The 15279-nt window shown below is 34.4% G+C and overlaps 4 protein-coding genes across 4 annotated transcripts; 1 reads left to right on the forward strand and 3 right to left on the reverse strand.

Annotated features, from left to right (window-relative positions):
* Positions 1 to 1345: 1345 nt before the first annotated feature.
* Positions 1346 to 1893, reverse strand: LOC118682904 (larval cuticle protein 65Ag1). The gene is made up of 2 exons (XM_070111210.1): positions 1709 to 1893; positions 1346 to 1622 (listed from the first exon to the last, which is right to left on the reverse strand). The coding sequence occupies exons 1-2, from the start codon at positions 1822 to 1824 to the stop codon at positions 1433 to 1435; spliced, it is 306 nt and encodes a 101-aa protein (XP_069967311.1). The 5' UTR covers positions 1825 to 1893; the 3' UTR covers positions 1346 to 1432.
* A 2305-nt stretch (positions 1894 to 4198) lies between these two features.
* Positions 4199 to 4738, reverse strand: LOC106620722 (larval cuticle protein 65Ag1-like). Its single transcript, XM_014239312.3, has 2 exons — positions 4562 to 4738; positions 4199 to 4475 (listed from the first exon to the last, which is right to left on the reverse strand). Exons 1-2 carry the CDS (start codon positions 4675 to 4677, stop codon positions 4286 to 4288), a joined length of 306 nt encoding a protein of 101 aa, XP_014094787.1. The 5' UTR covers positions 4678 to 4738; the 3' UTR covers positions 4199 to 4285.
* Positions 4739 to 8421: 3683 nt separating this feature from the next.
* Positions 8422 to 9009, forward strand: LOC106620708 (larval cuticle protein 65Ag1). Its single transcript, XM_014239287.3, has 2 exons — positions 8422 to 8619; positions 8721 to 9009. Exons 1-2 carry the CDS (start codon positions 8504 to 8506, stop codon positions 8908 to 8910), a joined length of 306 nt encoding a protein of 101 aa, XP_014094762.1. The 5' UTR covers positions 8422 to 8503; the 3' UTR covers positions 8911 to 9009.
* Positions 9010 to 11681: 2672 nt separating this feature from the next.
* Positions 11682 to 12757, reverse strand: LOC106620508 (larval cuticle protein 65Ag1). Its single transcript, XM_014239028.3, has 2 exons — positions 12395 to 12757; positions 11682 to 12102 (listed from the first exon to the last, which is right to left on the reverse strand). The coding sequence occupies exons 1-2, from the start codon at positions 12517 to 12519 to the stop codon at positions 11913 to 11915; spliced, it is 315 nt and encodes a 104-aa protein (XP_014094503.1). The 5' UTR covers positions 12520 to 12757; the 3' UTR covers positions 11682 to 11912.
* Positions 12758 to 15279: the final 2522 nt, after the last annotated feature.

Here is a 15279-nt window from a genome sequence, read left to right on the forward strand (position 1 = left end):
TAATATGTTGAAGAATATAAAATTGCGTTCACAAATGAACTCTTTTGTCGCTCATATTGGCAAATTCTCGCTTAGTGTCGCAAATTTTTTTTTATATATCGAATTCCCAAATTCTTGTACGCTTTATGCACGCGGTGCACATTATACTAGATGCATATTACATACAAAAAATGTATAATATATATTTTCAAACGTAATGTATGTATGGTAAATATAAATTTAGAGCCGAGTGCAATTGCAACTATGAAAAGAGTTTCAAAATAAAAAGGAATGGCGAATTGCGGAGAAGCGTACTGCTATGAACAGTAATACAAATCGTACACAAAACACAGAATTGGGCGAGAAAAGAGTCCGTGTGTGAACGCAGTCACATTCTGTATCAGATTGCGTTGAGATTCATAGCCTCTCTCTCTCATTACCTATATGCAGTCTCCATAAGTGTTAATTACCAAATATCGAACAAAGTTATATAGATGTGCGGACGGGGATGCGAAAGTCTTAATTGATTGAGTATAGCTAGTTACTATAGATTACATAACCTGAAGCTAATGTATACCTCAGTGTATCTAAATTCCTACCAGTTTTGTTAGTGAATTAATATTAATAGACTTCCAAGTATGACGGACATTTGATTATAAAGAAGATTATTTTGCCGTTTGAGAAGCGTGCCTTTATCCGGGAAATGAAGGAATCTACATGTGTTAAGTCGACTCCGAAGCGCTACAGTATTTATTGAAAAGTTCGGATGCTGGCATTGCATTTAGAGCGGCGTTTTTTTAGAAAAAAAAAACTTTTTATGTTGATGCAAAGAGCATCGCAATTGGCTACGATTATATTAGTTATAAGAACAGTTTTTAGGGTAAAAATCATATAAAAAAGTGAACAACGATTAAAATTATATATGAAATTCCAAATTGCTGTAGATATTCTTTACACTGCTACTACTTATACTTATTTATTGAAATCTTAACTATTGTATAAAGCTTATGCGTAGGAAATTCATATGATTCTATCGTAAAATAGTATTACTTGTTTCTTTATAAATTTAAAGTGGTTAAATTTTAATTTTAAAACACAATTCGGAAACAAATATGCATTTATACTATCTAGACCTAATGTGTTGTTGAAATAGTAATTGTTCTAAGGTTTGAAATGTACCGGCCGTATTAGACATCATTGTACTCATGAGAGTCTCATTCACACTAATAATCCAAAGTGACCGTCAGACATACAAGTGCAAACAGTTGTCAAGAACAAAGTTAAGCTATCCTACCAAAACTAAAAGAGTTCATCCAAATTTATACTTCACATTACATTACAGTAAACTTTTAAGAAATTAAATGCATTTTTTGAAGTCGGTTTTTTTTTTGCGTTTTTTAATACCAACTAACACTAGTCAACAAGTAACAAGAAATAGTTTGATCACAGTCATTTAGGCGACAGGGATATGAGCACCTTGGGGTTGGAAACCATTTTTGTCAGCAATGTAATCCACTCTGTAGGTCTGACCATCATCTCCGATGTACGAGTAGAAGCCGCGTACAACGATAGCCTCATCTTCAGAGCCCAAATCTTGGACCTCACCCTGTTCCTGGGCAGCTTTTCCATCACTGGTCTCAACGCTTTAAAGCCAAAGGAGAAGAGAAGAATATAAATATTTGCAAATGCCGTTAAAGAAGGAGAAAGGAGTTGTCGGTTTGTGACTTACTTGTATTGATAGTTCAACGGTTCGACTTGCGAGTCGTAACGCAATGTCTCGGCATCTTTTTGTGGAGCTGCCAAGGCAACAGCGAATAAAGCGAAAAACACAATAACGAATTTCATTTTATTTGAAGTGTGGAAGCTAAGCGTGCGTGATTGCTATAAACAACGTTGAGTTTGTGAATGAATGAAATGTGCCTGCAAAGCGCTAGTTTTATAGCGTCTTAATGTAATGGCGACCGAGATGTAAACATCAAATGTGTGTAGTAGGAGTCACAAGTAATATGTCATGCTAATTAGGGCGACAAGCTACTTAGAGGGAAGACCCAAGCTACCATCGTTGCTGCAACGCAATATGTTTGTTGGAAAAATTTATGCAAATTAGATAGATATATTAGTGTCAAACAGGCTTTTACAGCCTAGAGGTAAACCACATGCTGACAAGGCAACATTTTTGAGTTATCAAATAGAAGTGATGTATTATAGATAAATATTACATTTGTTTAGCAATTTATTTATGTGTGTTTAAATATAGTTAAGTCTTTCTGACTATACATTTTTGGATTTGCTGCTTCACAAAATAACAACAAATTAATATTATCGGCTTATTTATTAATTATGTTTTGAAACATGAAAAATGATTCTAGCTTGCCGCAGCTGATTTGGTGATTTCTACACGGGTTTTCCACACAATAATATTTGACGTAGTTCGGTAGAATCGCAATTGATCCTTAGTGTAAATTTTCTGACCCTTTTTTATTATTATCTTATCTATCATTGAAAAGGGGATTTGAACTAATTTTAACAATTTGCAATACATTGATTATGCTTCTTTGCGCCGATACGTAGGCAATTCGAAACTTTTACTTTCATCAGAATGCTCAATTTATTTGAGCAATAATTATAAAATAAGCGATTGTTATTATTAAAGTCTAAATAAATGCATTTAGTTGTACGATCCATAAGGGTTTGGCAAGAATCGATTACTATTCAAATTCTATTAAATTCGAAACCAATTGTGTCTCTGGATCGCTGTGATGATGCTACTAGGATATTAAAACCAATGTGCAGTAGTGTGGTATCATAACGTTCAACGCAAATACATTGGATAAATTCTTGTATCACCTCTATCGGCATGCGGGCGCAAATAGGTAATATGTTGAAGAATATAAAATTGCGTTCACAAATGAACTCTTTTGTCGCTCATATTGGCAAATTCTCGCTTAGTGTCGCAAATTTTTTTTTATATATCGAATTCCCAAATTCTTGTACGCTTTATGCACGCGGTGCACATTATACTAGATGCATATTACATACAAAAAATGTATAATATATATTTTCAAACGTAATGTATGTATGGTAAATATAAATTTAGAGCCGAGTGCAATTGCAACTATGAAAAGAGTTTCAAAATAAAAAGGAATGGCGAATTGCGGAGAAGCGTACTGCTATGAACAGTAATACAAATCGTACACAAAACACAGAATTGGGCGAGAAAAGAGTCCGTGTGTGAACGCAGTCACATTCTGTATCAGATTGCGTTGAGATTCATAGCCTCTCTCTCTCATTACCTATATGCAGTCTCCATAAGTGTTAATTACCAAATATCGAACAAAGTTATATAGATGTGCGGACGGGGATGCGAAAGTCTTAATTGATTGAGTATAGCTAGTTACTATAGATTACATAACCTGAAGCTAATGTATACCTCAGTGTATCTAAATTCCTACCAGTTTTGTTAGTGAATTAATATTAATAGACTTCCAAGTATGACGGACATTTGATTATAAAGAAGATTATTTTGCCGTTTGAGAAGCGTGCCTTTATCCGGGAAATGAAGGAATCTACATGTGTTAAGTCGACTCCGAAGCGCTACAGTATTTATTGAAAAGTTCGGATGCTGGCATTGCATTTAGAGCGGCGTTTTTTTAGAAAAAAAAAACTTTTTATGTTGATGCAAAGAGCATCGCAATTGGCTACGATTATATTAGTTATAAGAACAGTTTTTAGGGTAAAAATCATATAAAAAAGTGAACAACGATTAAAATTATATATGAAATTCCAAATTGCTGTAGATATTCTTTACACTGCTACTACTTATACTTATTTATTGAAATCTTAACTATTGTATAAAGCTTATGCGTAGGAAATTCATATGATTCTATCGTAAAATAGTATTACTTGTTTCTTTATAAATTTAAAGTGGTTAAATTTTAATTTTAAAACACAATTCGGAAACAAATATGCATTTATACTATCTAGACCTAATGTGTTGTTGAAATAGTAATTGTTCTAAGGTTTGAAATGTACCGGCCGTATTAGACATCATTGTACTCATGAGAGTCTCATTCACACTAATAATCCAAAGTGACCGTCAGACATACAAGTGCAAACAGTTGTCAAGAACAAAGTTAAGCTATCCTACCAAAACTAAAAGAGTTCATCCAAATTTATACTTCACATTACATTACAGTAAACTTTTAAGAAATTAAATGCATTTTTTGAAGTCGGTTTTTTTTTTGCGTTTTTTAATACCAACTAACACTAGTCAACAAGTAACAAGAAATAGTTTGATCACAGTCATTTAGGCGACAGGGATATGAGCACCTTGGGGTTGGAAACCATTTTTGTCAGCAATGTAATCCACTCTGTAGGTCTGACCATCATCTCCGATGTACGAGTAGAAGCCGCGTACAACGATAGCCTCATCTTCAGAGCCCAAATCTTGGACCTCACCCTGTTCCTGGGCAGCTTTTCCATCACTGGTCTCAACGCTTTAAAGCCAAAGGAGAAGAGAAGAATATAAATATTTGCAAATGCCGTTAAAGAAGGAGAAAGGAGTTGTCGGTTTGTGACTTACTTGTATTGATAGTTCAACGGTTCGACTTGCGAGTCGTAACGCAATGTCTCGGCATCTTTTTGTGGAGCTGCCAAGGCAACAGCGAATAAAGCGAAAAACACAATTACGAATTTCATTTTATCTGGAGTGTGGAAGCTGACCGCTATAAACGACGCTGAGTTTGTGAATGAATGAAATGAGTCTGCAAAGCGCTAGTTTTATACTTGTAGCGTCTAAATGTAATCGCGATCGAGATGCAAACGTCAAATGTGTGAAGTAGGCGTCGAGAGAGATATGTCATGCAAATTAGTTCGACAAACTACATAATGAAAGATCCATACTAGCAGCAGTGCTGCTTAAGCTGTGTCTGATACAATAAAATTTAAGTGGAAATACATTTTAATTACGTTTAAATATATTCATGTGAAATGTGAGCATGGGACGAGGTAGTTACCGTAATGTTGTTGTCTTGTGCAATTCCAAGCAAGGTACTTTGGAAGCAATTTTGTAGTTGAAAGAAAATAAGAATAAACAAAAATTCCGTTAGGACCAGTAATAGGTTTCTTTTATAACACCGATAAAAAATTGATTTAAAAGAACCTCAATACTTTATGCTACCTAATTAAAAGCTTCTGAATTTCATTTAGAAATATTTTGGTGGAGTTATTTAAATATTATTAAAGGATACGCCAGCTTAGAACCCTCAAAAACGATCTAATTTTGACACATTTTTCCGAAAGTAAGGAAAAAGGAATTATTTTCTCTCCTTCAGGTTTTGCTAAACTTGTATTTGAGTGTAAAAAAAATATTCTATATTGATATGTTAACACAAAACGGTTCTATCTTTATAATCACTCTTTTGAAGGAGGCTTTTGCCGATGAAGTTAGTTTTAAGAAGTCGGCCTATTTGAACGAAAAAATCGAGATTTTAACCTACGTAAGACTTTCTAGCAAAGTGTATATATGTTTAGATTTTTATAATCTTTTCTTTTTGCCAAATGGCGTACTTTTAAAAAAATGCTCGGCTTATGAGCGGAAATCTTTACAAAACCAATTGCAACAATAATAAAAAAAACGGCATGTAGTTTATATGATATTTTTATTGCGCATAGTATCCGATTACCATTGTAGCTCGTTTCGAAAAATGCAGTTTCGAGAAAAGGACTGAAAACGATTTTTGAGATTTCAATATTTTTCGAGTAATACATGATTTTCTTCGGCGCTAAAAAATTGTCTTTCACTACAGTTGTGTTTCTCTGTGAACACAATCTAAAAACCCAATTTTCTACTAGAGGTAGATATCGTCTGTATAATGACCTACTGTCGAAAAAAAAAATCAAAAAATCTGTTTACAGAATGTCGGAGTTTAAAAAGAAATTTAATTTTAACCAAATTTTTAATCGTGTTTGATTAGATCAAGAAAACTGGTAGGTGAAGAGCTACCATATATACAGAACATGCCAAACAATTTTATTCCTTATCCGATAATTTGTCTCCCAAAAATCATTTGTTTTTCGATAAAAGCAATTTTAAAGATAAACTGTTGCAGCTGATTGAATTGAGTGACGTGGCTATATTTTAGAAGGTTGTAATTCACAAACCATTTGAGAAATCGAAAAAATTTTAGTATGTTATTTTTAAAAAAATATTTTTTTTAATATCCACACAAACTTTTTGTTTTACGCACTGAAGCTGACTGATCCGAACGCTACGACATAACTACGGATTGTACAAGGAAACAATGTTTTTAGGAACCTGAAATGTACTTAAGTAAAAAATTATCGATCCAGGACTGTCTAAGCCCCTTACGCCTCCTTTAATATTTAATATTAATAAGGAAATTCTTCTTAGACTACTGGGTTCAGAATAAATGCTGAATTTTAAAAAGAAATTTTGATAAGATAGGCTAAATAAATTTAAGCATTTCACTAAATTATTCTTACTCAATTTCGCTGCAATGTTATTTATGCATAAATATGTATGTATATAAATTTGTATCACACACACTTTTTTTAATTTATTTACATTTAGTTAATTATTCGCAGATTAACTAACCACAACAGCTTCACCATACATATTTAAGTAAATATTATATATGTATGTACAGATTGGTTGAAAAGCTTCTGCGCTCGAAATAAAAAAAATACTTCTTGTAGTGCGAGATATATTTTTTAATTCAATATAATCTCTCTTAACTTAAATACACTTATTCCAATGATCCTCCAATAATTTTGTGCCTATAATAACTTTCCTGAAGCTCTGCGAAATACCCGTTTACGGCTTTAATAGCTTCTTCATTTGACGAAAAACGCTTTCTACGAAGGAATTGTTTCAAGTTTCTGAGGAAGTAGTAGTCACTGAGAGCCAAATCTGGTGACTAAGGTGGATGATCAAGCAATTCGTACTTTAATTCATTTTTAAAACAAATTTGTGGGCAGGTGCATTGTCTTGATGAAAAATGATTTTTTTGTGCTGCAAACCAGGTCTTTTCTCACATATTTTTTCATCCTGCTGATCCGAAAGGCTGCAATAATATTGAGAGTTGATTGTTTTACCTTTCTACTGTTGCCTTAACCTTCTTTGCTGATCGTTGTGACTTCACCTGTTTTGGAGCTGAACAACCAACTTCAGTCCACTGTTAACGTTATTGTTTCAATTATGGATCATGGTGCTAGATCCAAGTCTCATCCATAGTTATAAAACACACGAAAAATCGGTTTTATTCTACTTAAAACGCTCCAAATTATGTTGAGAAATTTGTTTTCGATCCACTTTTTGTTGAATTGTTAAAGTGTGCGGCACTAACTTTCCTAACATCTTTTTCATATGTAAAATATGAAGTACTCGTTCGTCTGAGATGCCTATGGCATTAGCGATTTCACGCTTAGTCTAACTTGGATCTTCACTAACAATATTATGAACTTGCTCAATGATTTCTTTTGTGGTTGCAGAATTTGGTCGTCTTTCGCATGGAGCGCCTTCAAGTCTAGTACGACCGCGTTTAAATTCACCAGCCCGAAATTCAACGGTGTATTTTGAAGGTGAGGAGTCCTTATACAAGTATACTTGTACACTTCTAACAACTGTTCATAAAACATGTGCTTTTTAACATTCTAAAACAAAGAATTTCATCACTGCGCGAATAAAATTTTTTTCGTATTCAAAAAATACTCTGACACGTCAACTTCAAATGGTTTGTAAACAAAGAATTTACAGAATAGCTTGAACTTTGCACCAACTTAAGAAAAATAAATTTGGAGCTTGTAGTGCTATTTCTTGGTGAGAGCTGAAATTTCACAACCAACCTGTAATATATGACCAACATAAGATCGTGCACATACACATTTACAAAACACTTTTAATTTGCGAATTTCATGTTCAACCTGCCCTCAGTTTGAACCTTTGAAGCGTCGGCATTAGCATTGCTGCCGCATACATTTGTATGTATGTTTGCATGCGTGTGTGTATGTATTTTGTTGGATTAGGTTGTTGGTTGCGAAAACGATATTGTTATTGAACAAAAAGAAATGAGCGCATAAGAAAACGGGTTCCCAAAAGATGAACGTCACCTTTAGTCGCGGCCAGTTAATGCATTACAACATTCCATACATACGAAGCTGCAACGGAACGCCCTCAGTGCGTGCCCAGCCAAAGCAAAGACAAAATGTTTCGATTAAAATAAAAACAAAAATTAATAAAACCACTAAAGAGACAAAAAGATAAATAAAATTAACAACACCCAAAAAATTGTTGCAATGTCCGCTGAAATATTCAAGATCCACAAATAAAGTAAGTGAAACTAAAACAAGACCAAATCGTATAACAACAATGCAGAAAACCGTGCGTGTCTTTTGGCTGTTATAAATACTCTGTCACATCATCAAATTGTCATCATTAGCTTACCAGCAGTCAACAGCGTTTTAGTACCTCTTTAAATCGCCCTACATTTTTCTTTTTGCCAAAATGAAATTCGTCATCGTTTTCGTTGCTCTCTTCGCCGTCGCCATGGCCAACTCCGATCAAGATGCTCAAATCGTGCGTTTGGACTCGAATGTAGAGCCATTGAACTACGAATATGCGTAAGTTAAACTAAAAAAATATATTTGAAAAAAAATACAATATTATACTCTACTTTTGAAAAGAACAATAAATAATAAAACTTTCGTTTTGCTTATTGCAGCCAAGAAACCAGCAACGGCATCAGATCAGAAGAATCCGGCAAAATCAAGAACTTGGGCACCGAACAGGAAGCTATCTCCGTTCAAGGTTCATACTCTTACACCGGTGATGATGGCCAAGTTTACACCGTCAACTACATCGCTGATGAGAACGGTTTCCAACCCCAAGGTGCCCATATTCCAGTTGCTTAATTTGTTTCAAAATTAACGAAAAGCTGAAACGTTTGTTGCCTAGTTGTAAATAGTTGAAGAAAGAAAATATATTATAATGAAATGTTAAGAAAACCAAAAGAAAAATACAATATTTTTTATTATCAACTTAGAAATCTGCGAGATAGAGCCATTGGTCGCAATATCTATTCCAGTATACCGAAAAAATAACTTAAATATGTACATCCATACATACGTGGATCACAGCTTCTAAAGATGCTGATCACTTTATTTAAAAGAGTTAGATGGTCTAATATATTAAAAATAATTAATATTTCTCTTTCGAAATATTGTGAAATAACAACCTTAAGAGGCACAGCTACTGTGTGTGTCTGAAAAGCGGTATTGCTACGATTCTTAAAAAAAATTAAATTTAAAAAACAAAAGACTTTGAAACAAATGCTGAATTTAGCTTAAAAATGAAATAATTGGCTAATCAAAATGACATTTGCAAGAAATGAAAATCGTACAGAGAAACATTTAAGCAGAAAAAGGGCAAAGCAATTGGATGATTTGTCTTCGAGTTACTACTGCAGCCAATTTGAAAAGTGTAGTTTTGAGAAAAAAGCTAATTGAACTGAGCGTCTACCACTTTAGAAGGCTGTAACTAAAAAAATATTTGAAATATTCATGTACATTAAATAGTTTGGCTATCAACATATGTTAACAAATGTTTGCCTTTGTCGAAATTTCACACTAGGTGTGCCCTTTAGTGGTCAGATGAAGCTTGCCAAACGGTAAACACATAAGGAGTACTTGAAAAGCTCAGAACACACAATACGTAATGTCTATTTCCTAAGTTTATCTAGGCTTTATCTCAAATTTAAATCCTGCAAGTGCTGAAAACAAAATATCTGTTTTATATATCCTATTCGGAATAATAAAAATTCAGAAGCGTTTGAAAAAAAAAGAACAATTTTGAATAATCTCGCCCTTCGGTGATTTAGTCCTCAATTACACGAATGAAACCATCTGCCACCACTGCTGCACTAGAAGAAAACTATTTTTACTAGCACTCGCAAAATCTAATATTTTGAGTTCAAATCACTGCATACATAAATTTTTTAAAGTATGATATATAAAAACGTAGATAAAAACGCAGATCATTTTTCTAAACAAATTTTGGGAATTTTCGGTAAAGTTGTTAGAAACGAGAATCATCGTCAGATTATGCTCTCTGTGAATTCTTTGTGTTTTCGAAACTCAAAAATCCACTTCGGGGAACGCCCCATGAGTATATTGATCCAATATATAAAAATGGGAAGACAAACTTTTCGCGTCGTAAACCAACAGCTGTCAAACACGCACTTATCGACATATGGCAAACAAACTTCACACGAACATCAGTTTTTGTCAAATTTGATTTTGAGTATATGACTGGTTCATATTTAGACCATATGCAACTCAAAACTAAAGTCGAACCAAATACAAGTCTGCCAGGTGGCACGAGAGGAAATACTTTTTAAACCCATATTTAATTTCTAAACTAGAAAGTGTTTGATTGAAAGCAGAATCTTTCTGTACTGCAATGAGACCATGTAAAAGCATAGTGACAATATATGATATTGACACTCATCAGCTGATATGAATAAACTAAAATAAAATAAAATAAAATAAAGAAAAATTAAATAAAATAAAATAAGTTAACACAAAATAAAACTAAATAAATATGTATAAAGCTATAAAAGATCTTTTAAATAAGTAAGCTATTGTTGGTGTTCCGGTCAATGCACGATTTTAAGGACGGTACAAATTATTTCGTCTTACGCTATAGTCGAGCCCGTGCAAGGGATCTGTAGCATGAGCAGAATTGAAACCAAAACTCTACATTACGCTGTTCAGACATTTTAGGATTGCAGCTCCTTTTCAGCAGTTTTATTTATCTAGCTGGAACAGTATGAGTATTAAGTTTTACACGAAGTTTGTAACACCCGCAAGGAAACGTCAGAGACCATGTCATTTTGCTTGCCCGTCTTTTGTATATACGCAAACTAGTCCCATAGTTTTTGAAATCTAAAATTTGCGTTCTTCTTTTCTTCTCAAGAAATTGTTCATTTGTCGGAACCGCCTCTATCGGACCACAATAGCAAATTGCTGCCTTACATTGTGAACGATCGGAATCAAGTGCTTGTATGTACAATGGATCAAAATCAAGTCATTGTAAAAAATATTTTTTATTTGTGAAGGGTATTATAGCTATGGAGCAACCCAAGTTAAGGGTTTCTTATTTTAATATAAATTGTTTTGACACAAAACGTATGAATGTGACATAAGAGCTTAAAGCTCGTCTGCGATCCGTCGTAGTTTATTTCACAACACCACAAAATTTCAAAAGTTTCTTGAACAATTTTATAGTACGGAATTATAATTTCCTTGGAATAAAAATTGAAAATATGGCGGATATACATACGATTTACGTATCCCAATACAATATGTCATATCTGTCCGTCTATGTTATTAAATAAAATTTACTTAGCGAAACTTTTTGTGAAACTTGATTGCCTTCACCGTCGAAATTTTTTTGAATCCATGTCCTTCAACTAAAATATATCACATTCACATAAGCTAACTGACTTCGAAAAGCTATTCATTTTTGTTGCTGTAAAATTGATTTTATATCAGTTGTCGTTGCCTTTACTTTTTAAAGTGGAACCATACAATTAATTTCGATCCATGCATTTTATCCACATCCTTTAGTTGAAATTTTAAATTTCATTTAAACCGGAACGCAATTGTATTAATACCAAGTTCAATTATTTGAAGTCATTAACATAATGTATTTATTTGCTCATGCTCGCACTTCAATGTTTTGTGTTCTTCTTGTTCACTTATGTAAATAGTATGTGTGTGTATGTAGCTTAAACCTAGTTAACACAATGAATGTAAAATCGCTGGATATGCCCGCTCGTTTGAAACTCAGTACTCGTACAGATCAGATTGGTTTTGTGATAGAAAAGGAAAGCTGACGAACAATTTCACTCGTCTTAGACACGTGGTATATGAGCGCCCTCCGGCTGGAAGCCATTTTCATCGGCTATGTAGGTAACGGTGTAGGTTTGACCATCATCGCCGACATAAGAGAAGGAACCACGTACAACGATCGCCTCATGATCAGTGCCGACATCCTTCAGTTTGCCCTCCTCCTCGTGTAATTTACCATCGCTGGTCTCAACACTGGAACCATGTTACACGCACAGTTGCAATTACCGGTACCGATATGTGGGTCAGCGGCACAACGCCAAGGAAGTAGTGTGAAGGAGAAAATGAGAAAGAACAAAAACAATATTGGGTAAGTAATTGGTTTTAATCGTGATGGAATTATGCAAGCGGCTTGACCTTGCGACCTGACGCGTACGCAAGTGAATGGCAGCCAATTTAACACGCGTTTATGTTACACATATGTACACTTTCCATTGTGTGGACGTATGTATGCCTTTACTAGACGTTCATGTTCATTAACACTTACAGAAATTTATATCCCTCGGGCTCCACATCGGAATCGTAACGTAAAACCTGTACTTCTTGCTGTGGTGCTGGCGCAGCAATGGCGGAGACAATGCAAACAGCAACAAATACAATAACAAACTTCATCTTTAATGAGGTATTACGCAATCTTCTTGGTGTAAATGGGACACGGTTTCGGCTGCACACAAACACACGTGTAAATTATTGGCTGAATAAGGGTTTTTTTAGTTGGCGGCGTAGCGGTTAAGCCAATGATTTTTGTATAGTTGGGATGCTGGATGGATGGTTGGTTGCTGGTGGGACTGACCGCTCGGTAAGTTGCGACTCGTCGAAGTACTGAATAATCAATGCTTGCTACAGCCTTTTATTACAGACATTTTATACTCGTCGCATGTGCACGTTTTAAAGCCCGATGAAATACTCATAACTGTAAGTACTCCCATTCGTAATGGATGGCAACTCGATACGCTGGCAATACAGACAAAGCGTCAATAAACAAACTGACAATACTTACAGCTAATTGTACTTACATACATACAAACATACATGTAGGTACATATATATGTGTGTAGCACCCAGCGCACGCCGCCGCTTAAAGCATCGCAAAGAAGATGCAATCATGTGTTGTTGCTGCTCTTTGAGGTGTGAGTGAATTTTGCAATTTTCAACAGTGGCGGTCGCAGCAGCAGGAACATTCACCCGAAATTATTGAAATGTAGAAAAAATGTCGAAAACTTGTTTTCCTCTTTCTTAAGAAAAAAAGAAACCCAAATTGCTGGTATAAGTGTACTAAAGCACGTTGTGGCTGCACGACACTTGGGACACGCTTCGATCGAACCTTTGCTGGCTCATATGTGTAAGAAATGATTGGCATTTCTTTCGTCCATCAACTTTTGCCTTTCATTGAAGTTTCGTATGCAAATTTTTCTCATTGCCTAAATTTTACGAGGGTCACACTTTGTATTTTCCGGATGGGTAAATTTTTCGATTTTTTTTGTTTTTTGCTAGATATTTGAAAAAATATTTGCCTTAATTTGAATATATAATAGTGATAAAGACTTATATTTTATGAAACACATTTTTGCTTTCTTCCTAAGGTGGTTGGTCTTGAAAATTGTGGTTTTCCCGAAGATTGGTTCAACTTGCTTGTTACCTAATTTCTGTTGTTTAGAGAAAGTACTAAAATTTATTAATTTGGAAGTTAAGACGGACTGTTAAAAAATCTTAACTTTAAGCTGCATATTACTGCAATGTTACTAATAGGCGATCCTGTTCTTGATTTGATTTAGCGATGGTCTATACAATTTCAAGATCTGAGTATTACTACAACTTTTTTCTTGACTTTGATGAGGCCTTTATTTTGATGTGTTTTAATAGTATAGAACTTTCATTAGGCCGCCACTTTTGAATCATCCATTATACTTGCCTTTCTTAATAGTAAGTAGGAGAATATAAATTGATTGGGTGCGATGAGTAATCGTTGGACTAATTATTATAAAATATAATATTATCACTTTATATATACATATCTATAACCAAGAAAGAACTTATATATCAGCGAGCACTTGTTTTGCTATTACTGAACTTGTGGAACACATTTTGATATAAGAAATGTAACAACTTTTTAATATAATTGAGTACTGTTGGGTTATAAAAATAAAAACTTTAAATACTTGGTAACTCTAGCACTTTCTACTCTTTTTATATACAGTCCCGAAATGGAATCATCGACTTGCTAAAATAAGCTAATAAAAAATATGAATTCCATTTAGTAATACTTTTGAAAAATATTTTCAATTTAGCCGTTTTGCGTCCGAGTACAACTACACTTATCTCTACAAATTTAATGTTTCAAAAAGGTAGGCGTATTTATTATTCAGGATTTATTACTTTACAAAAACTCCTAACGCATATCTGTTTACTTATACTAGTAAATTTTAGTTTCAAATGAAAATAATTAGCTTTCTGCTATGTATGGCAACTCTAACTGCACCAACACGTAAAAAAGATAATATTATCTATGTTCATCGAAATAATGATTGCCATAATCTTGTCGCTAGTATAGCCTAGCAATACCTCAACTGTGATATACTCAAATGCACCATCGAAAGTGTGATGGTCGCAACACACACACACAGCCGGCATATATACACACGAGTAGATCATCAAAATCATGTAATGCTGTTTACACACACATACGAAAGGCTTTGTCCATTTATTTGCCAGATGTCAAAAGGCCAAATTATTGTTTGCACTTGATGAGTGATTGAACGCAAACCTACTCGTACATACCTAGCCATACCGAGATGAACGTTGGCAAATGCGCGTAGTGAATTTGCGTATTTGTGGCGGTCAAATAGGTTGGGCAGCAGCAGCATCATACACATCATCGCCAACCTCAATAGCAGCGGACGATCACTCAGCGAGCTGACTACTGAGCGAATTGCTCGAATATTAAGTTTTTTTTTATTTTTTTTGTTTAGTTTGTTTATGTCTTGGTTTACTACTTTGCAGCACTAATCTTGAGGTGTCAGTCAGTTGGTCATTCAGGCAAGCCAGACAGGCCACCGGCGATAGTCACAACAATAGCATCCCATTGCATGCTAACCTACTTCTATCAAAGCAAACACCACACAGGCACATAGATCTCCGTGTATGTATGTTTGTACGTGTTTATGCATGTATGCATATATATGTATACTCGTATGTGCGTAGAAGATAAAATTTACATGCTCAAGCTCATAATCGCAAAATTTACTTACTTACATGTAACTATTTGTTCTTTTACATTGTATGCACTTGTATGCATGTACGTATGTATGTGTCTTGCTCACACCTATTGCGAATGCATTTACCATATATACTTGTTTGTACATATGTACTTGT

The sequence above is a fragment of the Bactrocera oleae genome, chromosome 6 (assembly GCF_042242935.1).
Source record: "Bactrocera oleae isolate idBacOlea1 chromosome 6, idBacOlea1, whole genome shotgun sequence".
In the NCBI taxonomy this organism is placed as follows: domain Eukaryota; kingdom Metazoa; phylum Arthropoda; class Insecta; order Diptera; family Tephritidae; genus Bactrocera; species Bactrocera oleae.